The sequence below is a fragment of the Heterodontus francisci genome, chromosome 8 (assembly GCF_036365525.1).
Source record: "Heterodontus francisci isolate sHetFra1 chromosome 8, sHetFra1.hap1, whole genome shotgun sequence".
In the NCBI taxonomy this organism is placed as follows: domain Eukaryota; kingdom Metazoa; phylum Chordata; class Chondrichthyes; order Heterodontiformes; family Heterodontidae; genus Heterodontus; species Heterodontus francisci.
This window is the reverse complement of record NC_090378.1, coordinates 89,688,881-89,714,203: the sequence shown is the minus strand read 5'-3', so window position 1 is coordinate 89,714,203 and position 25,323 is coordinate 89,688,881. Positions and strand designations below refer to the sequence as shown.

General features: G+C 42.7%; 1 protein-coding gene across 2 annotated transcripts in view; it reads left to right on the top strand.

Annotated features, from left to right (window-relative positions):
- The window catches only part of LOC137373011 (complement factor H-like), a 621,771-nt gene that overhangs the window by 89,282 nt on the left and 507,166 nt on the right, over positions 1-25,323 (top strand). For both annotated transcript variants that reach the window (XM_068037709.1, XM_068037708.1), the window contains exons 9-11: positions 5,223-5,402; positions 11,279-11,452; positions 22,489-22,662. In XM_068037709.1, coding sequence (XP_067893810.1) covers positions 5,223-5,402; positions 11,279-11,452; positions 22,489-22,662 — 528 coding nt within the window. The remainder of the gene's footprint in view (positions 1-5,222; positions 5,403-11,278; positions 11,453-22,488; positions 22,663-25,323) is intronic.

Here is a 25,323-nt window from a genome sequence, read left to right as displayed (position 1 = left end):
ACAGCAGAAAAGAGTTACAGAAAGTGGAGAAAATTTGGAAACAAAGTGAGATGAAATAAAATGAGCTCCAGATTTACAAAAAGGGAGAGAGAACAGAAGACAGAAAAAAACAGAAAAGGGCCATTCACCATTAATTAGAAATTGTGGCCGGAATTTTACGCCACCCCAACAACCCGGATGGTGGCTGGGGAGAGGCCTAAAAAGGAGCGGGAGGCTCTGGGAGGTTTTCCCGACCCGCTCCCGCCTCCGCACCCCTTTACATAGGGTGGGGGTGCGAAAAATGGCCTACCCGTCCCAGGCTAATCGAGGCCACTTAATGGCCACTTAAGGGCTTTCACTCGCCTCCACATGGATTTTATGGGTGGCAAGCCTGCGTCCTGGAGCTGGGAAAAGCCACCTGGTAAAAGCATGCGGCTTCCGATCATCTTGGGGGGGCAGGGGGCCTCTGCTTATCTGGCACAGGGTGCCCGATGGAGGGCCACCCCGCTACCCCAATCATCCCCAAGACCCAACATGCTCCCCTTCCCCCCAAACGACCACCCTTGCCTTGCCGGGGCCCGACTGATTACCCCCGGCGAGGCAATCAAAACTTACTCGGACTCCCGGCTCCATGTCCTCCTCTGTGGTTGGCTGGGTTGCAGTAACAGCAGTGGTCGCTGCTCCTGGTGGCGCTGCTGGGACTAAGAGCTGTCAGTCCGCTGATTGGCCAGCAGCTCACTGAGGCAGGATTTCCTCCCTCAAGCAGGTGGAAGTCCCGCCTCACACCAATTGAAGCCTGGGGACCCGCAAAATACCGGTCGGATCAGCAGGCAAGGCGGAAGTGGGTTAGCCAACGACTTTTCAGTCGGTGGCCAGTTCCCATCCACCCAATGTAAAATCCTGGCCTGTATCGTTAAACTGCAATTTGGATGCCATGTACTTTGCTATGAAACAGGGGGGTCATTCAGATTGCCGATCTCAGGATCCACTTCAGGATGACAGTGGCTGGACCATTGGTGTAAATGGAGAGGGAAGTGACAAGACATCATTTTTGACACATTACAACCCATAAGAACATAGGAAGGTGCATAGGAACAGGAGTAGGCCATTTAGTCCCTTGAGCCTGTTGCACTATTCAATGTGATCATGGCTGATCTGTGGCCTAACCCCATGTACCCGCCTTTGGCCAATATCACTTAATAGCTTTGTATAACAAAAATCTTACAATCTCAGATTTAAAATTTGCAATTGATCTAGCATCAAATGCCATTTTCAGAAGAAAACACCAAACTTCTACGACCCTTTGTGTGTCGAAATGTTTCTTAATTTCACTCCTGAGAGGTCTGGCTCTAATTTTTATACTATGTCCTCTCGTTGTAGACTCCTCAACCACCAGAAATGGTTTCTCTCTATCGACCTACCCTATCTGTTCCCCTTAATGTTGTGTAAAACTTTAATCAAATCACCCCATAACCTTCTAATTTCCAGGAAATATAACCCTAGTTTGTGTAATCTCTCCTCGAAGTTGGAGTTCAGGTATCATTCTGGTAAAAAGAACAGCAAAATACTGCAGATACTGTAAATCTGAAATAAAGACAGAAAATGCTGGAAATAGTCAGCAGGTCAGGCAGCATCTGTGGATAGAGAAACAGAGTTAACATTTCAGGTCGATGATATTTCATCAGAACTGGGAAAAGTTAGAAATGAAATAGGTTTTCAGCAAGTGAAATGGGGTGGGAGGGTTGGAAAAAGAACAAAAGAGAAGGACTGTGATAGGATGGAAGATAGTGATTAATGACAAAAGAGTTGGTGGTGCAGGGTCAAGGGAGAGTGGGAATGTGACAAGTAAAGAAACAAACGATGTGTCTAGAGCAGGGTTGTCCAACATATGGCCCGTGGGCCAGGATCCGGCCTGCCAAAGGTTTCTATCCGGCCTGCGGATGTATTTCAGAGATGAGAAATTTTTCATCGGTCTTCTTTCAGACCAGCTTTTTAAAGCATCGCTGTCAGTTTCACAGCTGACAGGTGCTGCATGAGAGCAGTAGCAGAGGTTTCCCAACTGCAGACAGGTTTGGGGTTTTCTGTCATTTTTTTAAAAGGCCGCTGTAAAAATCCGAATCTGTCCAAAGTTCAGAAGCTGCTGTTCCCGATGTCAGCACCTGTCAATACAGCTGTTAAACTGAGCGTGACTTTTTTTTTTAAAACTGGCCAACCACAAACACAGATGCTGTTTCCAGTTATACTCTTAAGCTGCTGTGCTGAGTGCTTTCGCTCCCTGCAACTGTCAGAGAGAGAGAGAGAGAGACAGCAGGTAGCGAAAGAGAGAGAGGGGCAGAGAGAGAGACGGGGGCAGAGAGAGAGGAGGAAAGAGAGAGAGGGAGGGATAGAGAAAGAGGGGTAGAAGTGGGGGGACAGAGAGAGCTAGGATGACACAAAGAGGGGGAACAACATAGAGAGGGGGAAACAGAGAGGGGGGAACACAGAGAAGGGGTACACAGGGAGACAGAGAGAGAGAAAGACGGAGAGAGAGAGAGAGGAGGGGAAGAGCACGATCAAGATCACTACTGACAGGTGTACATGTATCTGGAATACCCCGCATGGCTACAAGATGTGTGCAGGCAAACATTGACTACTTGCTCAAGCATAAAAATGCCAGGTATCCAAGTGACAAGAAAGCAAGCCAATAAATTAATCTTCTCACTTAAAGCTTCTTCACAAAAATGCATATTTGTTGTTGTTTTAATAGTAAGATAAATTTTTCATGCCTTTATCTTTATGAAATTGTCTCCCCGGCCCCTATGTAAGACAAAAATTGTAATGTGGCCCTCCACGCAAAAAGGTTGGACAACCCTGGTCTAGAGTAAGTATGAATGTCAGAATTATGAACAGCTGCCAGCTGAAAACAAAGACAAGAGAAAAACAAGAGAAAGACTGAAACATACAAAGAAAAAGGAAACCAAATGCAGGTAGAGATTACAATCTGAAATTGTTGAACTCATTGTTAAGTCCGGAGCCTGTAAAGTGCCTCATCAAAAGATGACAGCCTCATACAATCACCTCTCTATGCTCGGTTTACTGCAGTGTTCTAATGAAGATCAACATAAGCTCGAGGAAGAGCATCTCATCTATCGATTAGGCATTTTACAACCTAACATAGACCATAATGACTGGACCTTCCCTCTCCCTCTCCAATATCTTTTCAAGCCAATTTGAGATGTCCCTCACCCTGTCTCCAGGTAGGCAGCATATCATATGAGACTTTCGATGCTGCTTACAAAGGATGCTATCGATGTTAATTTGTAACTCCCCTACAATATCACATTACGTTTTCTCTCCGCCTCCCTACTTTGGACAGCTTCCTACCTCAAGGTACCATGGTCTGCATTCTAGCTGTCCTTCAGTCATTGTACCTGTTGAATAGGATCAGCTTCTGCGGATCCTCGTTCTCTATCTTATCGGGTTCCCCTTACACTGTACATTATTGGTCACTCTAACCTCATCCTGAACCTGCACGTCTCTGCAAGGTGTGATCAAAATCTGGCCAAACTGTTCAGATACTGCCACCAACCCCCTCCCCACCCCCATTCCTTCTTTCTTCGTCTGAGTGTCTCCAACTCACACTGCAGCTCAATGATTCAGTTGGAGAGATTCGAGATGGACATCAGTCTGGATTCAATCATGCCGGAGGGACTGTGCCCAGCGGAAAAGGTGAGGGGAACCACACCATGGCTTTTCAGAGTGCCCCGCCCCCAACACTGGCATGATTCAACAGCACTCAGGCACTTATGTCCCCAGCGCCGGGGATCCCCTTCCCTTGAAAGACAGGGATCCCGCCTCCAAGAGCTGCCTACCAATCAGAAGGCTATCAGCTCTACCACCGGGAGCAGTGGCCACTGCCAGTACTATAGGAGGCCCGGGAGTAGATCCAGTGCTGGAGGCTTGCAGAGAAGGTAAGTGAGGTGGAGTCACTGGGGCCAGTCCGGCAAGCCTTGGCAATGGGCGCGAGGAGGGTGGGCGATGAGTGCAAGGTTGGATTGTTACAGGAGGTGGGGTGTTTGCTGGTAGGAGTCCTCTGTGGGCCACAGCTTTCCCACGAAGAAGGCATCCCCGCTCCTGAAGCCTGCAAGGAGGTCACCTCATTTCACTGGGTGACCTCCCCCCAACCCCCACGCCCCACCCCCCTGTCACTGGCTTAATTCCAGTAGTGGTGGGAAGGGGCTAATAATTAGCCACTAATGGGCCTCAATTGCCCTCTGGGCGGAAAGGACTTTAGCCTTTCCTGCCCCCTACTTAATTGCACATGATGAGAAGGCAACAGACCCTCCGCTCTTCTACCTCTTGTCGCAATTCTATGGACCCCCTGCCTCTTAGCCCGTCACCAGGGGCCCATTAAATCCAGCCCATCTACTGCTGATGTGTTACTCTATATGGTTTCACTGTTGACAAACTCACACATACAAATCCACAGCCGCTCTGCCATTTCTTAGTTTATGTTATTTATATCTACTTTTTAGTTTGTTTTAAGTGTTTTTCTTCCTTTTTCTACATACTATACTGCACTAAGCGCCAAAACGCTGGACACAAATTTTAAAACTTACTGCCTCTAGCTTACATGAACCATTACAAGTATTGGAGGCAAAAAGCAGCACCTGCTCCACTTCTGCACTGAATTCCACTTGCATCAAATTCCCAACTTTTGCACTCTGATTACGATGCAGTCAATTCTGCAATTACTCTGTGCATCAACAGATTCTGTTCACCTTCATACACTTTTTGAGCACTTTCAAGTTACAAGACCTGCAGAGTTATTCCATTTGTTTTGCTTTTTATGTCCATCAGTAACAGAAGGAGAAATCAATTGGTCCAAATAAATACTGCACTTCTTAAGAATTTTAATGGTTTGAAATTGCTTTTGTAAATTGCCAAAGATTTTATATACTTTAGACCATTATCTTATTTCTTGAGCTATTGCCACATTAAAGCATAAATTTATTCAGGTACTAATATTAGATAAAATTTGTGATCGGGTTACTGAAAATTTTCAAATATCAAGAGGTCCAGTGTATTTTTGGTAAGTATATTTTGAAAGAAAATAGTCATATTGAAGTTCATTTAAATGTAGAATCAACTACTATCCAGTATTTAGCTGATCACTACTAAACAATTTCCAGCTAAATATGAATAGCCAAAGATGTGTTCGTATATCTGTCTGATGGAAATTAAATCAATTACTGTTTCAACAGGTCCATGCCAATCACCACCACAAATTCTCAATGGTTATTTTGAAAATCCAAGTTCTTCATACCCAGATGGTGTAAAAGTGCGTTATGGATGCAATCGTCAGTTTGTATTACAAGGAGCTAACGAAATACAATGCACCGATGGTGAATGGTTTATCAAGGGCTCTTATCCATTCTGCGTTGGTAATCTATTTTAATCATTACTAGAATCAAATGAAAACGATAACAGAAATGTGTATTTGACAAGTGTTAGCAGATTTCCCCATGTTAACTGTCACAAAAGAGGGTTGTTATTCCAGCAGCAATAACTCTGCTCACGATTCCAGCCTGAGTGAATTTCAAACAAGAAGCTTTATTTTACATTGACTAATAACAGTATTAGGTTTTATATAACTGTTTTACAATCTTATATTAAATGACAAGATAATATGCAAATAATACTACCTGCTTCCGAGGACTGAAGTGATCCATTTCGGCTCACTAGGCTGCCTGCGGATCTTTGATTAGGCTTGAGAGCATTCCAACCCCTAAGAGAGCAACACAGTCTGGTTCCCAGGCCTGGAATGACCAATTCCGGCCCTCCAGGCCATTCGCATGGCTGCATGGCCCCTGACCACCCCAAGGACACTGAACAGTAACAGAAAATGTCCCATTCACCTACATTGAGCTGTGTCTACATACAAAGGCATGGGTGCGTGTTTTTGGAGCCATATATTTATGTGCTCACACCACTTCTAATCCTTCAGTCTTTATCTCTGTTCAACAAGCTTTGTTTAATTTTGACTGCCTTACACTGTCTTACTGTGGTATGTGACATCTCAACAGTTGCTCTTATCTTGGTATGGGCCAACTCTTTCTCTGGGTGTTTATCATTGTCTAGTTTCCAAACAATCTTTGTTCATACGTTCACTAGAGAGCTGAAAATGCTAAGAAAAAGCATGCTGAGATTTGTGAACAACTTAAACAACTTTAAGATATTCTCTTTCAATTTTGCAACTTTTTGGGGGGGGAAATTTGTTTTCATGGTTTAGAAAACAAATCAGGAGGTCAGCAATTACAGTTCATCTCAATATGCACATTGATAAAAATTTAGTTTTTATTTTGCTGTAATAAAGGCATTGTACAAGTATAAGGTTTTGATGGTTTTGTAAAAGTTTCTAAAATACGGATAGTGCCACTACTTTTCCATGCTCTTCATAAATTGGCACACATTAAAAAGTAGCATTTTGTCATAGGAAAGTGGTGGCATAGTGGTATTGTCACTGAGCTAGTAACCTCAAACTTCCAAGATATTGTTCTGGGAACATGGGTTCAAATCCAACCATAGCAGGGAGTAGAATTTAAATTCAATTAATAAAAATCTGAAATTAAAAAGTGAGTCTAATGATAACAATACCTGTTAGGGAAGGAAATCTGTTGTCCTTATCTGGTCTGGCCTACATATGACTCCAGATCCACAGCAATGTGGTTGACTCTTAACTGTCCTCTGAAATAGCCTAGCAAGCCACTCAGTTATATGTAACTGCTATGAAATCAATAAGGACTGCTTGGTATTAACCTAGGCAATGACAAACACAACCCTGCAAAGTTCTCCTGAGGAATGATTGGGGGGCTTGTGCCAAAGTTGGGAGAGCTGTCCCACAGACTAGACATGCAACAGCCTGATATAGTCATACTCACCAAACCATACCTTATAGCCAATATCCCAGACACCACTATCCCAGGGTATGTCCTGTCCCACTGGTAGGACAGAACCAGCAGAGGTGGCAGCACAGTGGTATACAGTCAGGAGGGAGTTGCCCTGGGACTCCTCAACATTGACTCCAGACCCCATAAAGTCTCATGCATCAGGGCAAGGAAACCTGCTGATTACCACCTACTGCCGCCCCCACCCCACCCCACCCACCAAGCTGGTGAATCAGTGCTTCTCTATGTTAAACATCACTTGGAGGAAGCACTGATGGCGGCAAGGGTGCAGAATTACTCTGGGTGGGAGACTTCAATGTTCATCACCGAGTGGCTTGGTAGCACCTCTACTGACCAAGATGGCCAAGTCCTAAAGGACAGAGCTGCCAGATTGGGTCTGCGGCAGGTGGTGAGGGAAAAATATACTTGACCTTGTTCTCAGCAATCTGCCTATTGCAGATGAATCTGTCCATGATGGTATTGGTAGGAGTGACTACCGCACAGTCCTTGTGGAGACAAAGTCCTGTCTTCACATTGAGAATACCCTCCATCGTGTTGTTTGCATGGCCACTGTGCTAAATGGGATAGATTTGAAACAGATTTAGCAATGTTAAACTGGGCATTCATAAGGCGCTGTAGGCCAGCAGCAGCAGAATTGTACTCAACTACAATTTGCAAACTCATGGCCCAGCATATCCCCCATTGTACGATTACCATCAAGCCAGGAGACCAAAGAACAAAGAAAAAGAAAATTACAGCACAGGAACAGGCCCTTCGGCCCTCCAAGCCTGCGCCGATCCAGATCCTCTATCTAAACATGTCGCCTATTTTCTAAGGGTCTGTATCTCTTTGGTTCAATTTTGGTTCAATTCAGAGTGCAACAGGCATACCACAAAATGAAGTGTCAACCTGGTGAAGCTACAACCCAGGACTACTTGCATGCCAAGCAGCATGTGATAGACAGAGCTAAGCAATCCCACAACCAACGGATCAGATCTAAGCTCTGCCGTCCTGCCACATCCAGTCGTGAATGGTGGTGGACAATTAAACAAATAACTGGGGGAGGGGCCTCCACAAATATCCCCATTCTCAATGATGCGGGATCCTTGCAGATCATAGCAAAAGATAAGGCTGATGTATTTGCAACAATCTTCAGCCAGAACTGGCAAGTTGATGATCCATCTCGGCCTCCTCCTGAAGTCCCCAGCATCACAGGTGCCTGTCTTCAGCCAATTCGATTCACTCCACGTGATATCAAGAAACAACTGAAGGCACTGGATACTGCAAAGGCGATGGGCCCTGACAATATTCCGGCAATACTACTGAAATCCTGTGCTCCAGAACTTGCCATGCCCCTAGCCAAGCGGTTCCAGTACAGCTACAACATTGGCATCTATCCTGCAATGTGGAAAATTGCCCAGGTATGTCCTGTACACAAAATGTAGGACGAGTCCAACCCGACTAATTACCACCCCATCAGTCTCCTCTCAATCATTAGGAAAGTGTTGTCAACAGGACTATCAAGCAGTACTTGCTTAGCAATAACCTGCTCAATGATGCTCAGTTTGGGTTCCGCCAGGTCCACTCAGCTCCGGACCTCATTATAGCCTTGGTTCAAACATGGACAAAAGAGCTGAACTCAAGAGGTGAGGTGAGAGTGACTGCCCTTGACATCAAGGCAGTATTAGACCGGGTATGACATCAAGGAGCCCTAACAAAACTGGAGTCAATGGGAATTAGGGGGAAGACTCTCCGCTTGTTGGAGTTGTACATAACGCAAAGGAAGATGGTTGTGGTTGTTGGAGGTCAATCATCTGAGCTCCAGGACATCACTGCAGGGGTTCCTCAGGGTTGTGTCCTCGGCCCAACCATCTTCAGCTGCTTCATCAATGACCTTCCTTCAGTTATAAGGTCAGAAGTGGGGATGTTCGCCGATAATTACACAATGTTCAGCCCCATTCACGACTCCTCAAATACTGAAGCAGTCCGTGTAGAAATGCAGCAAGACCTGGACAATATCCAGGCTTGGGCTGATAAGTGGCAAGTAACATTCGCGCCGCACAAGTGCCAGGCAATGACCATCTCCAACAAGAGAGAATCTAACCATCTCCCCTTGACATTCAATGGCATTACCATCGCTGAATCCCCCACTTTCAACATCCTGGGGGGTTACCATTGACCGAAAACTGAACTGGATTAGCCATATAAATACCGTGGCTACAAGAGCAAATCAGAGGCTAGGAATCCTGTGGCGAGTAACTCACTTCCTGACTCCCCAAAGCCTGTCCATCATCTACAAGGCACAAGTCAGGAGTGTGATGGAATACTCTCCACTTGCCTGGATGGATGCAGCTCCAACAGCACTCAAAAGCTTGACACCATCCAGGACAAAGCAGCTCACTTGAATGGCACCCCATCTACAAACATTCACTCCCTCCACCACAGATGCACAGTGTGTACCATCTGCATGATGCACTTCAGCAACTCACCAAGGCTCCTTAGACAGCACCTCCCAAACCCGTGACCTCTACCAACTAGAAGGACAAGGGCAGTAAATGCTTAGGAACACCACCACCTGCAAGTTTCCCTCCAAGCCATACACCATCCTTACTTGGAACTATATCGCTGTTCCTTCACTGTTGCTGGGTCAAAATCCTTGAACTCCCTTCCTAACAGCACTGTAGGTGTACCTACCCCACATGGACTGCAGCAGTTCAAGAAGGCAGCTCACCACCACCTTCTCAAGGGCAGGCAATAAATGCTGGTCTAGCCAGCGACGTCCACATCCCAGAAACGAATAAAAAATAAATAAATGGGAATGATTGTGTTATTCTAAAGACCCAAAGAATATAATGTCATCGCCAATGTCAACAGACTGAGAGAACATAAGAAAACAGGAAGGAGAAGTAATTATTTGTTCAATGTAGCTTATCCAACTGTTTCAATTGATGTTGTAAACTATCAAGGTTAGTCTCATGCATTGGTGCATTTGACCCAAACCCATGGGCTGAATTTTAAACAACTAGTGGGGATTCCGACACCTGGCCAAAAAGACAAGGGGAACCCCACCTCGCCTGTTTGGGGGACCCCCAGCTGCATTTTACAGCACTCGGACATCCCAGCGTTGAGATCCCCGTCCCTGCAAGGTTTGGGATCCACCTTCAAGAGTTGCCAGTCAATCAGAGAACTGACAGCTCAGCAGTCCCAGCAGCACCACCAGGAGTGGTGGCTCCTGCTGGAACTGCAACAGTCACCAGACCAGGAGCAGCCATGGAGCCCCGGACTGCAGGTAACTGGGGCAGGCCCGGTGAGGTAGTTGAGGGCAGTGGGGTGGGTGGTGGCACAGGTGTCACCAGAGGCCCTTCATGGAACACAGATTTCTGTTGGAGGAGGGTCCCCCCAGCCCTCACCTGGCAGAGGGCCATCCCACCGCCGGTTAAATGCCAGCAGCGGTGGGAAGGTGCCCTTAAGTGGCCATTAATTGGCCATTTAAGGGCCTCAATTGGCCTTTAGGTGGGAAGGCTGTCCTCAGCCTTTCCCGCCCTAGACTAAATTGAATGGCATGGTAAGGCGAAGGACATCCTTGGACACCTTCCCTCACAATTTTATGGGCCCTCCCGCTACCCTGCCCATCCCTAGAGGGCTCATAAAATTCAGCCCCATATCTCTATTTCACAACTGAGAAGCTCAATTTCTTGAAATACTCCAATTAGTTCAACATTCATGAAAGATCTACATTGCGACAGATTGATTATAAAGAGATGGAAAAGTTAGCCCTATTCCTTGGTAGTTTGGTCTTAGGCTAACACTCCTGACAATAACACATTTCTCAGAACACATGGAAAATGTGTTAACGGTACATATATTTTGTACTTTCAAGAGTGCGCTATTTTGAGCAGTACAGTTTTTGTGAGGAGAGGAAGAACTTGCATTCATATCGTACCTTTTATGATGTCAGGACATCACAAAGCACTTCACAGCCAATGAAGTGCTGAAGTGAAATCAGAGTCATCATAACACATGCCCAACTGATGAGCCAATCAGGTTGCATCTGCTATAATGCTGCTGAATCCCCTCCAAAGGCTGTTAATGAACTGAAATCTGTAAACCTTAGCTAATATTGTCGTGCTGCACACCTGCAAGTTGTTTAGTTGAAAACAGAAGGAAGCAGTATGTGAGAGCAGACACAGGTAGGTGATGACCTGGCAGAAGATGGGACATGAACAACTATTCAATGGAAATATAAAGGGACGTGGAGGTACACACTACAATTTGGTATGGCCATAATTAGCTATTAAGTTTTAGTTGTACTCTGTGTAAAACTAATATAATTTACTAATATCCGAGCTTGATCCAAACATTTACTTTACAAGAGCGTGGATGTGACAAACCATCAGCATTAAGAAATGGGAGATTTCATCCTGATCAAGAGAGATATCGTGAACGGGACCTGTTGACATACTCGTGTGATGATGGCTATGAGCTTCATGGGAAACGACGGGTGTATTGTGGTTCCAAAGGTTGGTCCGAGGCACCTATTTGCATTGGTAAGCACAGGTTTTTATTCTTTAAATACCAATCGCTTTTGAACAGCCCCTTTATAAGATGTATCTGGTGTACTTGTTTACAAAATGTAGGATTCAAATAATTGCTTAAGGCATATGCCTATTGTCTTAAGAGGCCTTGTCTGCTTATGGGGACAGTTAATAAGAGAGTAACAAATACAGTTGAATTTTTTTTTAAAACATACAGAAAACACCCAATATCAGGGTTATAATCTACAATTGCTACCATCCATACAATCTAGCAGTATATTATTAAAGCCTTGCAAGTGCCCACAGTTCCGTGTTACTTCCTGCATCCTGGCTCTTCAGTAACGCTTTAATGTTGACATTTTTAATATGTTAAATGCTTTGTCGCCATTTTCAATGGAAATTTCCCGGTTAACACTTGCCTATTGTGTTGCGAATAGACCTCACATCCCCCCCTCACCCTACCAAACTAGACCCTCCCCCGTAATATATCCCACACGCTTTCTCTGCTGGTCACAGAACATGAGCTTGAAAATCACCAGCCCAAATATCATAACCTCTGTCTGGCCAGAATGGTGTGGTTGCAAAAAATGTTACTGCACCACTTACTGTCCACAGTATCCTCAATGGTGGCTTCTGGCCCCATGAAGGCTCATGGCTTTAGGTCAAACATGGGAAGGAAACCTCCTGCTGGATCCCACCTATCCACTTCCCTTAGCTCATGAATCAATATTCCTCCATATTGAACACTTGAAATATGCATCAAAGGTAGTAAGGCCACAGACTGTACTCTCGGTGATGGACTTCAATCTCCATTATCAAGAATGGCTCGGTAGCATGACTGCTGATTGAGGCTGGGCTTACAGCAAATGTTAAGAGAACCAACATGAAGTAATAGCCTACTTGACTATGTCCTCATCAATCTACCTATTGGAGATACATATGTTCTTGATGGAATTAGTAGGATTGACCTGCATACCATCCTCAGGGAGACCAAGTTCTGTCGTCACAAAGAAGATACCCTGCATTGCATCATGTGATACTACTACTGTGCTAAATTGGATAGATTCAGAACATATCTAGCAGTTCAAAACTGGACATTCAGGAGGTGATGTGGGCCAACAGCAGCTGCAAAATTGTATTCCACTACAATCTCTAACCCCATGGTCTGGCATATCCCTCACTTCTCCAAAAACATCAAGGCAGATAACCAAACTTGGTTCAATGTAGAGTGCAGAAAAGCATAATGGGAGCAGCACCATCTGTACCTGAAAATAAGGTGCCAACCTGGTGATGCTGCAATACAGGGATGGTTGGTATCCTTCCAACTACAAAAAATGATGGACTTGCAGCTAACAATTCATTTAGGTGTCATGTCTTCTCTTGGTGCACCTTTGCTGATGGCTGTGAAGGCCAATCCTCGTGAGGCAGGTTCTGCCACAAATGCTACAGGTGAAGCTGCCAAGTGACACTGTGAATTGTTGTTTTTGATGTTGGTGCCTGTTGCCAACATGCTGTTGCAAGTGGTCTTCATGGTAGTGCACACTAGTCTACAGGATGTGTCGCCATTTCCTTCTTTCGCAAGCTAGTGACTCCCAGGTGCGATAATTGATATTAAGGGCCTTCATGTCATGCTTGCAAGCATACTTGAAGTGGAGCTTTGGGCGCCCCACTGGTCATCTGGCTGAGGCTACCTCACCATATAGAAGGTCGTTGGGTGTGCGACTGTGCTTCCACCGAAGCCGCCTCTGATTAGTGCCAACACACTTGGAGCTCCGCCTTTGAGGGGACTACTTGCATGCTAAACAGCAGAAGCAGAATTCCAACAACAGAGCTAAGTGATCCTGTAACCAACAGATTAAGTCAAATCTCTATAGTCCTGCCATGTTGAGTCTCAATTATTAGTGGATAATTATGCAACTAATGGAAAGTAGAGGATCCATAAACATCTCAATGGTGGCAGAACCCAGCACTTGAGTGCAAAAAACAAGACAGAAGCATTTGTAACCATCTTCAGGTTGAAGTGCTAAGGGGATGATTCTTCTCTGCTTCCTCCTGAGGTTCAAACTATCACAGATGCCAGGTTTCAGCCAATTCCATTCACCCCATTAGACTTCAAGAAATGACTGAATCCATTGGACTGACAACATCGCAAGATGTAATACCAGTGCTCCAGAACAAGCAGCACTCTTAGCCACACTGTTCCAATGCAGCTACTACACCTACCTGACAGTGGAAAATTGTCCAGATATGTCCTGTCTAGAAAAATCTGTAATAATCCAACCTGGCTAACTACTACTTCATCAGCCTACATGCAATTATTCACACAGTGATGGAAGGAGTCCTCAATAGTGGCATTTACTCATCAATAACCTGCTCACTGATGCTCAGTTTGGGTTCTCCCAGGACCATTCAAATCCAGGTTTCGTTGCAACCTTAATCCCAACATGTTAGTAAGAGCTGAATTCCAAAGGTGAAGTAAGTGATAGCCCTTGACATCAAAGGAGGATTTGACCAAGTGTGGTACCTTCGTAAAAGTGAGGTCAGTGGTGATCGGGGGAAACTCTCAACTGGTTGGAGTCATTCCTGGCACAAAAGGAAGATAGTTGTGGTCATTGGAGGCCAATCAACTCAATATTACTCAGATTAACCTCCTAGGCCCAACCATCTTCAGCTGCTTCATTACTATTTTCATAGGGTCAGAAGAAGGGATGTTCACCACATGCTGATGATCACACAGTGGTCAGTTCCATTGACAATTCCTCAGATAACAAAACAGTCCATGCCCACTTGCAGCAAGGCTTAAACAAACATACGGACATATGAATTAGGAGCAGGAGTAGGCCACTCGGCCCTTTGAGCCTGCTCTGCCATTCAATAAGCTCATTGCTGAACTGATTACTCCACATTTCCACCTACCCCCATAACCTTTCACCCCCTTGCTTATCAAGAATCTACTTCTGCCTTAAAGATATTCAAAGACTCTGCTTCCACTGCCTTTTGAGGAACAGAATTCCAAAGACTCACGACCCTCTGAGAGAAAAAATTTCTCCTCAACTCTGTCTTAAATGGGCGACCCCTCATTTTTAAACAGTGACCCCTAGTTCTAGATTCTCCCACAAGGGGAAACATCCTTTCCACATCCACCCTGTCAAGACCCCTCAGGATCTTATATGTTTCAATCAAGTCGCCTCTTACTCTTCTAAATTCCAGTGGATACAAGCCTAGCCTGTCCAAACTTTCCTCATAAGACAGCCCGCCCATTCCAGGTATTAGTCTAGTAAACCTTCTCTGTACTGCCTCCAACTCATTTACATCTTTCCTTAAATAAGGAGACCAGGACTGTACACAGTACTCCAGATTTAGTCTCACCAATGCCTTGTATAGCTGAAGCATAACCTCCCTACTTTCGTATTCAATTCCCCTCACGATAAACAATAACATTCTATTAGCATTCCTAATTAGGTGCTGTACCTGCATACTAACCTTTTGCGATTCATGCACGACGACACCCAGATCCCTTTGCATCTCAGAGCTCTGCAATCTCTCACTATTTAGATAATATGCTTCGTTTTTATTCTTCCTGCCAACGTGGCCAATTTCACACTTTCTCACATTATACTCCATTTGCCAGGTCTTTGCCCACTCACTTAACCTATCTATATCCCTTATGTCCTCTTCACAAGTTACTTTCCTACCTATCTTTGTGTCATCAGCCAATTTAGCAACCATACCTATGGTTCCTTCATCTAAGTCGTTCATATAAATTGTCAAAAGTTGAGGCCCAGCACAGATCCCTGTAGCACATCACTCGTTACATCTTGCCAACCAGAAAATTATCCATTTATGATTATGTCTAACAAATTTGATTGAATTTTTCAAGGAGGTGACTAGGTGTGTAGATGAGGGTAAAGCTGTTGATGTAGTCTGCATGGACTTTTGTAAGGCTTTTGATAAGGTCCCACATGGGAGATTGGTCAAGAGGGTAAGAGCCCATGGAATCCAGGGCAATTTGGCAAATTGAATCCAAAATTGGCTTTGCGGCAGGAGGAAGAGGGTGATGGTCGAGGGTTGCTTCTGCGATTGGAAGCTTGTGACCAGTGGTGTACCGCAGGGATTGGTGCTGGAACCCTTGCTGTTTGTGGTGTACATTAATAATTTAGACATGAATATAGGAGGTATGGTCAGTATGTTCACAGGTGACATGAAAATTGGTGGTGTCGTAAATAGTGAGGAGGAAACCCTTAGATTACAGGATGGGCTGGTAAGATGGGCAAAGCAATGGCAAATGGAATTTAATCCTGAGACGTGTGAGTTGATGCATCTTGGGAGGACTAACAAGGCAAGGGAATATACAATGGATGGTAAGACCCTTGGAGGTACAGAGGGTCAGAGGGACCTTGGTGTACAGTGTACACTTCTGGTCGCCACACAATAGGAAGGATATGATTGCACTGGAGATGGTACAGAGGAGATTCTCCAGGATGTTGCCTGGACTGGAGCATTTCAGCTATGAAGAGAGACTGAATAGGCTAGGGTTGTTTTCCTTAGAGCAGAGAAGGCTGAGGGGAGACCTGATTGAGGTATACAAAATTATGAGGGGCATAGATAGGGTAGATAGGAGGTGTCAATAGCCAGGGGGCATAGATTCAAGGTAAGGGGCAGGGGGATTTGAGGAAATAAAATTTCACCCAGAGGGTGGTTGGAATCTGGAACACACTGCCTGAAGGGGTGGTAGAGGCAGGAACCCTCACAACATTTAAGAAGTATTTAGATGAGCACTTGAAACACCATAGCATACAAGGCTACGGGCCAAGTGCTGGAAAATGGGATTAGAATAGATAGGTGCTTGATGGCCAGCACGGACACGATGGGCCAAAGGGCCTGTTTCGGTGCTGTATAATTCTATGACTTTACTCTCTATTTCCTGTTAGCTAACCAATCTTCTATCCATGCCAATATGTTACCCCCTACACCATGAGCTTTTATTTTCTGCAATATCCTTTGATGTGGCACCTTATCAAATGCCTTCTGGAAATCTATGTACAGTACATCCACCGGTTCCCCTTTATCCACCACACATGTAACTCCCTCAAAGAACTCAAATAAATTGGTTAAACATGATTTCCTTTTCACAAAACCATGTTGACTTTGCCTGATTACCTTGAATTGTTCTAAGTGCCCTGCTATAGTATCTTTAATAATAGCTTCTAACATTTTCCCTAAGACAGATGTTAAGTTAACTGGACTGTAGTTTCCTGCTTTCTGTCTTCCTCCCTTTTTGAATAATACATTTGCTATTTTCCAATTTAATGGAACCTTCCCCAAATCTAGGGAATTTTGGAAAATTAAAATTAATGCATCAACTATTTCACTAGCCACTTTTAATAGGCTAGGATGAAGTCCATCAGGATCCGGGGATTTGTCAGCCCGCAGCTCCAACAAATTGCTCAGTACCACTTCCTTGGTGATTGTAATTTTCTTGAGTTTCTCCCTCCCTTCCACTTCCTGACTTACAACTAATGCTGGGATGTCACTTGTATCCTCAATAGTGAAGACCGATGCAAAATATCTGTTCAATTCATCTGCCATCTCCTTATTATCCATTATTAATTCCCCTGACTCACTTTTATAGGACCACGCTCACTTTGTTAACTCTTCTTTTTTAAATATCTAGAGACTCTTACTATCTGTCTTTATATTTCTACCTAGCTTTCTCTAATACTCTAATTTTACCTTCCTTATCAATCTTTTAATCATTCTTTGCTGTTTTTTACATTCTGTCCAATATTCTGACCTGCCTCCCATCTTTGCGCAATTATAGGCTTCTTCTTGAAGTTTGATACTATCTTTAACTGTTTTAGTTAAACACGGATGGTGGGTACCACCCTTGGAATTTTTCTTTCTCGTTGAAATGTATCTATCCTGTGTATTCTGAAATATCCCCTTAAATGTCTGCCACTGCATCTCTATTGACCTATTCCTTAACCTGATTTGCCGGTTCACTTTAGCTAGCTCTGCTTGCTCTGCTTTCATGCCCTCATAATTGCCCTTATTTAAGTTTAAAATACTAGTCTTGGACCCACTCTTCTCTCCCTCAAACTGAATGTAAAATTCAATCATATTATGATCGCTGCTCCCTCGGGGTGCCTTAACTATGAGGTCATTAATTAATCCTATCTTGTTGCACAATACCAGGTCTAGTGTAGCCTGCTTTCTGGTTGACTCCAGAATGTATTGTTCTAAGAAAATATCCCGAAAACATTGTATATACTCCTCATCTAGGCTACTTCTGCCCATCTGATTTTTCCAGTCTATATGTAGGTTAAAATTCCCCATAATTATCGCTGTACCTTTCTGACAAGCTGCCATTATTTCTTCCTTTATACCCCGTCTTACGATGTGGTTAATGTTATATGGCCTAAACACCACTCCCACAAGTGACTTCTTGCCTTTATGATTTCTCATTTCTACACAAACTGCTTCTACATCCTGGTCTCCTGAACTTAGGTCATCCCTCTCTATTGCGCTAATACAATCATTAATTAACAGAGCTACCCCTCCACCTTTTCCTACCTTCCTATCCTTCCTAAATGTCATGTACCCTTCAATATTCAGGTCCCATCTATGTCGTCCTGCAGCCATGTCTCTGTAATGGCTATCAGATCGTACTTATTTATTTCTATTTGCGCTCTCAGTTCATCTGTTTTGTTTTGAAAGCTACGTGTATTCAGATACAGAGTCTTTAGCCATGACCTTTTATTATTTTTGTAACCTCTTGCCTTATCTGTTGATTTACTCTTAGATTTGTACGCTCTGTCCCTTCCTGTCACAATCTGTTTATCATTTCCCATATTAATACCTTTCTCTCTTGCCTTGCCTTGTCTCCTCATCTAGGCTACCTAGATTTAGCATATCCTCGCAAATTTGTTCCCTTGCCCCCTCTATTCAGTTTAAAACCCTCTCTACTTCCCTCGTTATGGCTCATTAGAACACCGGCATCAGCATGGTACAGGTGTAGAGCATCCCAATGGTACTTTCCCCAGTACTGGTGCCAGTGCTCCATGAACCGGAACACACTTCTACCACACCAGTCTTTGAGCCATGCATTAATTTCTCCAATCTTATTTGTCCTATGCCAATCCAGAGATTATTACCTTTGAGGTTCTGCTTCTTAATTTGGCGCCTAGTTCCTCATACTGACTATGCAGAACCTCTTTCCTTGTCCTGCCTATGTCATGGTAAGTTCCTCTCCAGCCCTAAGCAGATGTCCCAAACCCTAGCACTGGGCAGGCAACACAGCCATCTGGACTCTTGAACTTTGCTGCAGAGAACAGTGGCAATCCCCCTCACTATACTGTCCCCTACTACCGCTACATTCCTTTTTTCTCTCTCCACTTGAATGGCTTCCTGTACCATGGTGCCATGGTCAGGTTGCTCATCTACCCTGCAGACCCCACTCTCATCCAAACAAGCTGAAAGAACCTGAAACCTGTTGGACAATCACAAAGGCTGAGGCTCCTGCACTCCTGCCTTCTGGGTCCCCTTACCTGCCTCAGCTGCAGTCACACTTTCCTGTCCTTGATCACTGACCAAATCAGAAGACCCTATCCTAAGAGGTGTAACCACCTCCTGGTACAAAATGTCCAGGTAACTTTCCCCCTCCCTGATGTGTCGCAGTGTGTGCAGCTCAGACTCCAGTTCAATGACTCTGAACTGAAGCTCTTCGAGCCACAAACACTGACTGCAGATGTGTTTGTCCTGGATCACACTGGCATCCAGGAGCACCCACATGCTGCAGCCATAACGCATCGTCTGTCCTGCCATCCTTAATGTGTTTTAATTAACTACTTAATTATTTAATTGAATTATTTATTTTATTTTCCTTTTTTTTATATATTTTATTGAATTTACCACTAGTTCCTTTACTATTTTAAACGTTAGGATTAGAATGGACCTTGATCACTTACCAGATACTCACCAAATAGGTAGCTTCTTCCCTGCTTTCTCTGTTGATTGTGACGTCACTGAAGTCTCTTTTCGATTTTTCGCTGCTTCTCTCTCTCTCGCTTTGTCTGACTCCGGTCTCCAAATCTGGGCTTTTGCCGCGCTTTTTAAACCGCCGCTCCCGCCGTGCTCCTCTCTCGCTCTCTCGTTCTGTCTGACTCCGGTCTCCAAATCTGGGCTTTTGCCGCGCTTTTTAAACCTCCTCTCCCACCATGCTCCTCTCTCTCTCATTTTGTCTGACTCCAGTCCAGGCTTGCCTGATAATTGGCAATTAGCATTCTTGCCAAACAATGACCAAGTCATAGCCGGGATTTCTGCAGTGAATAGCTCACTTCCTGACTCCAAAAGTCTTTATACCACATGCTCAGTATGGATACTCAAAGGACCACTTTAAACTTGGAATGGGTAATAAATGCCAGTCTTGCCACTGGTGCCCAAATATCAAAAATTATATATTTTTTAAAAATCAAGCAATATCATTGATTCAGCTTCTTTACTGAATTATCATTTCTTGCTTTTAATGCCCTCCTTTAACTTTTTATTTCAAGAGCTCAGCCTGTCTCACAAGTCTGGTCTTTGACTGGATATTTTTCCTTAGGACAGTTGAGGGGAGTTCCAACCAAATCTTTGATGAAGTAATGGGAAGGGTTGATGCGGGTAGTGTGGTTAATGTTGTGTATTTGGAATTTCAAAAGGCATTTATCAAAGTGCTACATAATAGACTTGTTAGCAAAATTAAAGGCCATGGGATTGAAGGGGGCGTGACAGCATGGATATAAAATTGGCTACAGGATAGAAGGCAGAGAGTCATGAAGAACTGTTGTTTTTCAGACCAAGGGAAATATAAAGTGGTGTTCCCCAGGATTTGATATTAGAAACACAATTTTTCTTCGTGTATATTAATGATCTAGACTTGGGTATACACGGCATAACTTCAAAGTTTGCAGATGATGCAAAACTTGGAAGTGTAGTAAAAAATGAGGACAGCAACAGACTTCAGAAGGACATAGAAATGACAGATTAAATTTAAGGCAGAGAAGTATGAAGTAATTCATTTTGGCAAGAAGAATGAGGAGAGACAATATGAAACAAATAGTACAATTTTATAGGGGGTGTTGTTAAAAAGAGATCCGGGGGTGTCTGTAAACAAATCTTTGAAGCTGACAGGACAAGCTGAGAATGCTGTTAAAAAAGCATATGGGATTCCTGGCTTTATTAATAGAAGAATACAGTACAAAAGTTATGCTGAACCTTTATAAACCACAGATTAGGCTACAGCTGGAGTACTATGTTTAATTCTGGGCAAGGCTTTGTCGAGGGTGCAGAAGAGAATTACTGGAATCATACTAGGGATGAGGGGCTTCAGTTGTGTGGGCAGGCTGGAGAAACTGAGATTGTTCTTCTTAGGGCAGAGAAGTTAAAAGGAGATTTGATAGAGGTGTTCAAAATCATGAATGGTTTTGATAGAATAAATAAAGAGAAAGTGTTTTCGGCAGCAGAAGTGTCAGTGACCAGAAGAGGCAGATTTAAGGTGACATGTGGACACAGCAGGTTGTTAAATTCTAGAATACACTTCCTGATAGTGGTGCAAGCACTAGTAATTTTCAAAATAGAATTAGGTAAATACTCAAAGGAAACTATTTACAGGGTTTTGGGGAAAGAGCAAGGGAGTTGGATTAATTGTCTAGCAGAAAGTCAGCACAGGTACAGGCATGATGGGATGAATGACCTCCTTCTGTGCTATATAATTCTATGATTTGTGCATTCTGAGCAGTGTACAGAATTACCCAGTGTCCATTAGTAGATTTTTGAGTTGGAATGAAGTTATGTCCCCTCATTCTAAGAGGTCTTAAACAATCTGGAGATTGAATTCTCAAAGCTTTATTTCAGGCAAATCTGATATTTAAGTTATTAATAAATGCTCTTTTATTCCTCTCATCTGAACTGCTCACAAACCAAATAAAACCAGTGATTAGCAGCATCTTCAATTGTGGTTTCTTTACTAACAGAAATAAAGATTGTTTGATTATTTTATTTTTAGTCAAAGCTTGAAAACCTAAGCTTGTTTAGTCCCCCAACCATATCAACCACCGTCCCCCTGCCACCATCAGCATATAACTAAACCTAGCTATTTTTATATGTTATGGATTTAATCTTAATTGGCTGTTTCCTAGGTCAATCACAACAAGTTTGTTGCCCTCTGTATTTGGGTTGAAAATCATTTTTTTTTAAAACTCTCCTGAATTAGTTTTAGAGCCTGAGATTTAATTATTTCTACATAATCTACAGTGGTCAGTGCCATAATTATGGGTAATCATTAATTGTATAGTACACTATCCCAGTCACAGCACATAAAAGGGTACAGATTTTAACTAATAGGAGACTAAATTGCTTAGAAATCTGACTTCATAATGAGCTTGAGGTGAAAGTGTTGGGAGGATGTTTGAACTGTCACTTCCAATACTTGGTAAGTAATCATGCCATTTACATTGTTCTGTGCAAGTTCCAATGGTGTTCTACAGGAGTTATAGACAAAGCCTGAGAGAATTTCAAGGCCAACATCTTCAAGATGCCCAACATCATAATTTCTTTTTTTTGTTTGGTCAATCATATTTTCTTTCCAGGCTAAATGATAATTATACAATGTGAAACTCACTTAAATCCAATTCTTTTCACATTATATTGACACAGATCTAATCATCTGAATTTGGGTAGCTTTATATATTTTAGCTATACTTATATCTTCAGTGTACTTTTATCTTCATTCTGATTTAACTCTTATGCAGGAAAGAAAGCATTTCTCTGTCCAGATAGTTGCATAAGCATAATCCACCATGTACAAAGTAATTCTTCTATTTGAATTTGGATTTGCATTATATTATTTTAATTCATTGGGTTTCCAAGCCCAAAGTTTCTGATGGGAATAGCTGCCTAATTTGCTTCGTTACTTGCAGAAAAATTAAGGAACCTCCAATAGTTAAAAGTAAATACAAATAATTTTATTATCTTGAAAGACTTTTTCAAAATATTGCTTTGTTTTCTAGATCCGAAATTAGAGTGTCCAGCTCCACCAGAAAGAGACAACACAGTTATCATTTCCGATGATAACCGCAGCATACGTTATCGCTGCCACAATGGATACCAGATGGAAGGATCAGATGAAGTAATATGCATTAACGGGAATTGGTCACAGGCACCAGTATGCCACCTTCCTCCAGGTGAATGAAATACTAAAGTAAATAAAGCAGCGCCAGCAGGAGTGACAAATAAGAATTGTTAATTTGAACGATGTGATGAAGACAGCATCAGAGAAGAAGGACAGGCAAGAGCCTCCTGCCAAAATAAGAGTTTTATATACTGACGCACAGAGTAAAATTATATTGAGTGAAATAGAGGCTCAAATACAACTTATAGGGTAAGACATGGTGGTCATTACTGAGGCATGTCATGATCGGGAGTTAAATATTACAGGTTATAAGGGCTTTAGAAAGGATGGGGAAACTATTAGAGGAGAAGGGTTAGCCTTGTTTATTAAAGATACTATTACAACATTGGTAAGAGAGGGTAGAGGTAAGGGAAAGTGATCAGCGGATACTCTATTGTTAGAACTGAGGAATTAAAACTGTAATGGGAATTGTATACAGGTCGCCTGATAGCTACAATGAAGTGGCAAAATGCATTATTTCAGAGATTAGAGAGGCTTGTAGCAAAAGCAGTTTTAATGAGAGCCTTTAATTTGCATATAGATTGCAAAGAGCAAATTAGTTCAAATCAGAAAGGTAGTGAAATTTTTGAGTTCATTCAAGATAGTTTTCTGGAGCAATATGTTCTAGAACTGACAAGAGGGAAGGCCTTATTAGTTTTACTAATGAGTAAGGAAACAGACTTAGTTAATAATCTAACAGGAAGAGAATATTTAGCTAACAGTGATCATATGATCACATTCAATGCTAGGTTTGAAAAGGAGAAACTTAACACAGTTACTAAGATTCTAGATTTTGATAAGGCTATCTTTAACAGATGAAACTGAGACAGACAACACCAAACTGATCAAAACCGTTATAGAAACAAAACATTTTGTATTCGTGGCCAGAACAATTCTTGGGTATAACTACAGTAAAGGATGAGCAAGATAAACTCATAGGTAACAACAGAAAAAGGAAGAAGTATTGATATTTTACATAAGTTTTTACTAAAGAATCTAGGAAATAGACACTTCATTAGAGGGTGGCCTTAAGAAGAATATTAATACAGTTGGGATAGAAAGGGAGAAATTAATTGACAAACTACCAGAACTAAAAGAAGATAAGTATAATTTAAAAAGTCAGAATGGATTCCAATAAGCTAAGTCATGCTTAACTAAGTAAAAGGAATTATTTTGGTGAGGTAACTTAAAGAGTAGACCAGGATAAATAGTAGATATCATATACTTGAATTTTCAAAGGCGTTCAGTAAGGTACGACATAGTAGGCTCATGACAAAGGTTATGGCTTGTGCAGTTGAGACAAATAGCAGAATTGATAGCATATTAGCAAAAAAAGAAAGCAGAAAGTAGGGCTAAAGGATAGTTATTCAGTGCTGGAACCACTGTTATTTGTAATTTCCATCAATGATTTGGAATTAAGCACATGTAACTCCATACTAAAATTTGCATCTGACACCAAACAGAGGGATGTAGCTAACACTGAGGAAGAATGCAACATAATACCAGAAGACGAGTGGAAAATGAACTTTAATATAGATGAAAGTGTATTAATGCACTTTTGTAGGTAAATACAGAAACATCCCCTACACCTCAGTAAAGAAAGAACTAAATGAGGTAGAACAGCAACAGCACAGAAGGAGGCCATTCGGTCCACTGAGTCCATGTTGGCTCTCCAAGGAGCTATCCAGTCAGTCCCATTCCCCCGCTCGATCCCTGTAGCCCTGCAAGTTTATTTCTTTCAAGTGGCCATCCAATTTCCTTTTGAAGTAATTGATTGTCTCTGATTCCATCACCCATGCGGGCAGCCAGTTCCAGGTCATTACCGCGCTGCATAAAAATGTTCTTCCTCGTATTTCCCTGCCCAAAACCTTCAATCTGTCTTCTCTAGTCCTTGTGCCATTAATGAATGGGAACAGTTTAACCTTATCTAATTTATCTAAGCCTGTCATAATCTTGTTCACTTCTATTAAATCTCCCCTTAATGTCCTTTGTCCGAAGGAGAACAAACCCAGCTTTTCCAACTTAACCTTGTAAGTAAAATCCTCCACCCTGGAATCATTATAGTAAGTCTCCTCTACACTCTTTCAAGGACCCTCACATCCTCACTAAAGTGTGATGACCAGAACAGGACGCAGTACTCCAGTTGGGGCCTAACCAGAGTTTTATAAAAATTCAGCATAACTTCCTTGCTTTTGTATTCAATCTAGGATCTATGGATACAGGTGAACAAATCATTAAAAGCAACATTGCAGGTCAGCAAAACAACTAAGATGCGAGCAAGCACCAGGATTTATATCTAGGGGTATGGAATTCAAAAGTAGTGAAGTTATGTTAAACTTGTATAGACCCGGTCTCCATACAAAAAGAATATAGAAGCACTGGGAAAAGTGCAAAAATATTTACAAAGATGGTACCAAATCTGAGAGTTTGCAGTTACTGTGAAAGACTGAACAGGTTGGGGCATTTTTCTTTAGAAAAGAAAAGATATTGAGGTGACCTGATTGAAGTCTTCAAAATTATGAATGGGTTGAACAGATGTGGAGACAATATTTCAATTTGTGCGAGAATCCAAAACTAGGGTGCATAAATACAATTAGAAAAAAAATAATGGCACTAAAGACTGACAAATCTCCTGAACCTGATGGTTTCCACCCTGGAGTTATAAAGGATTTAG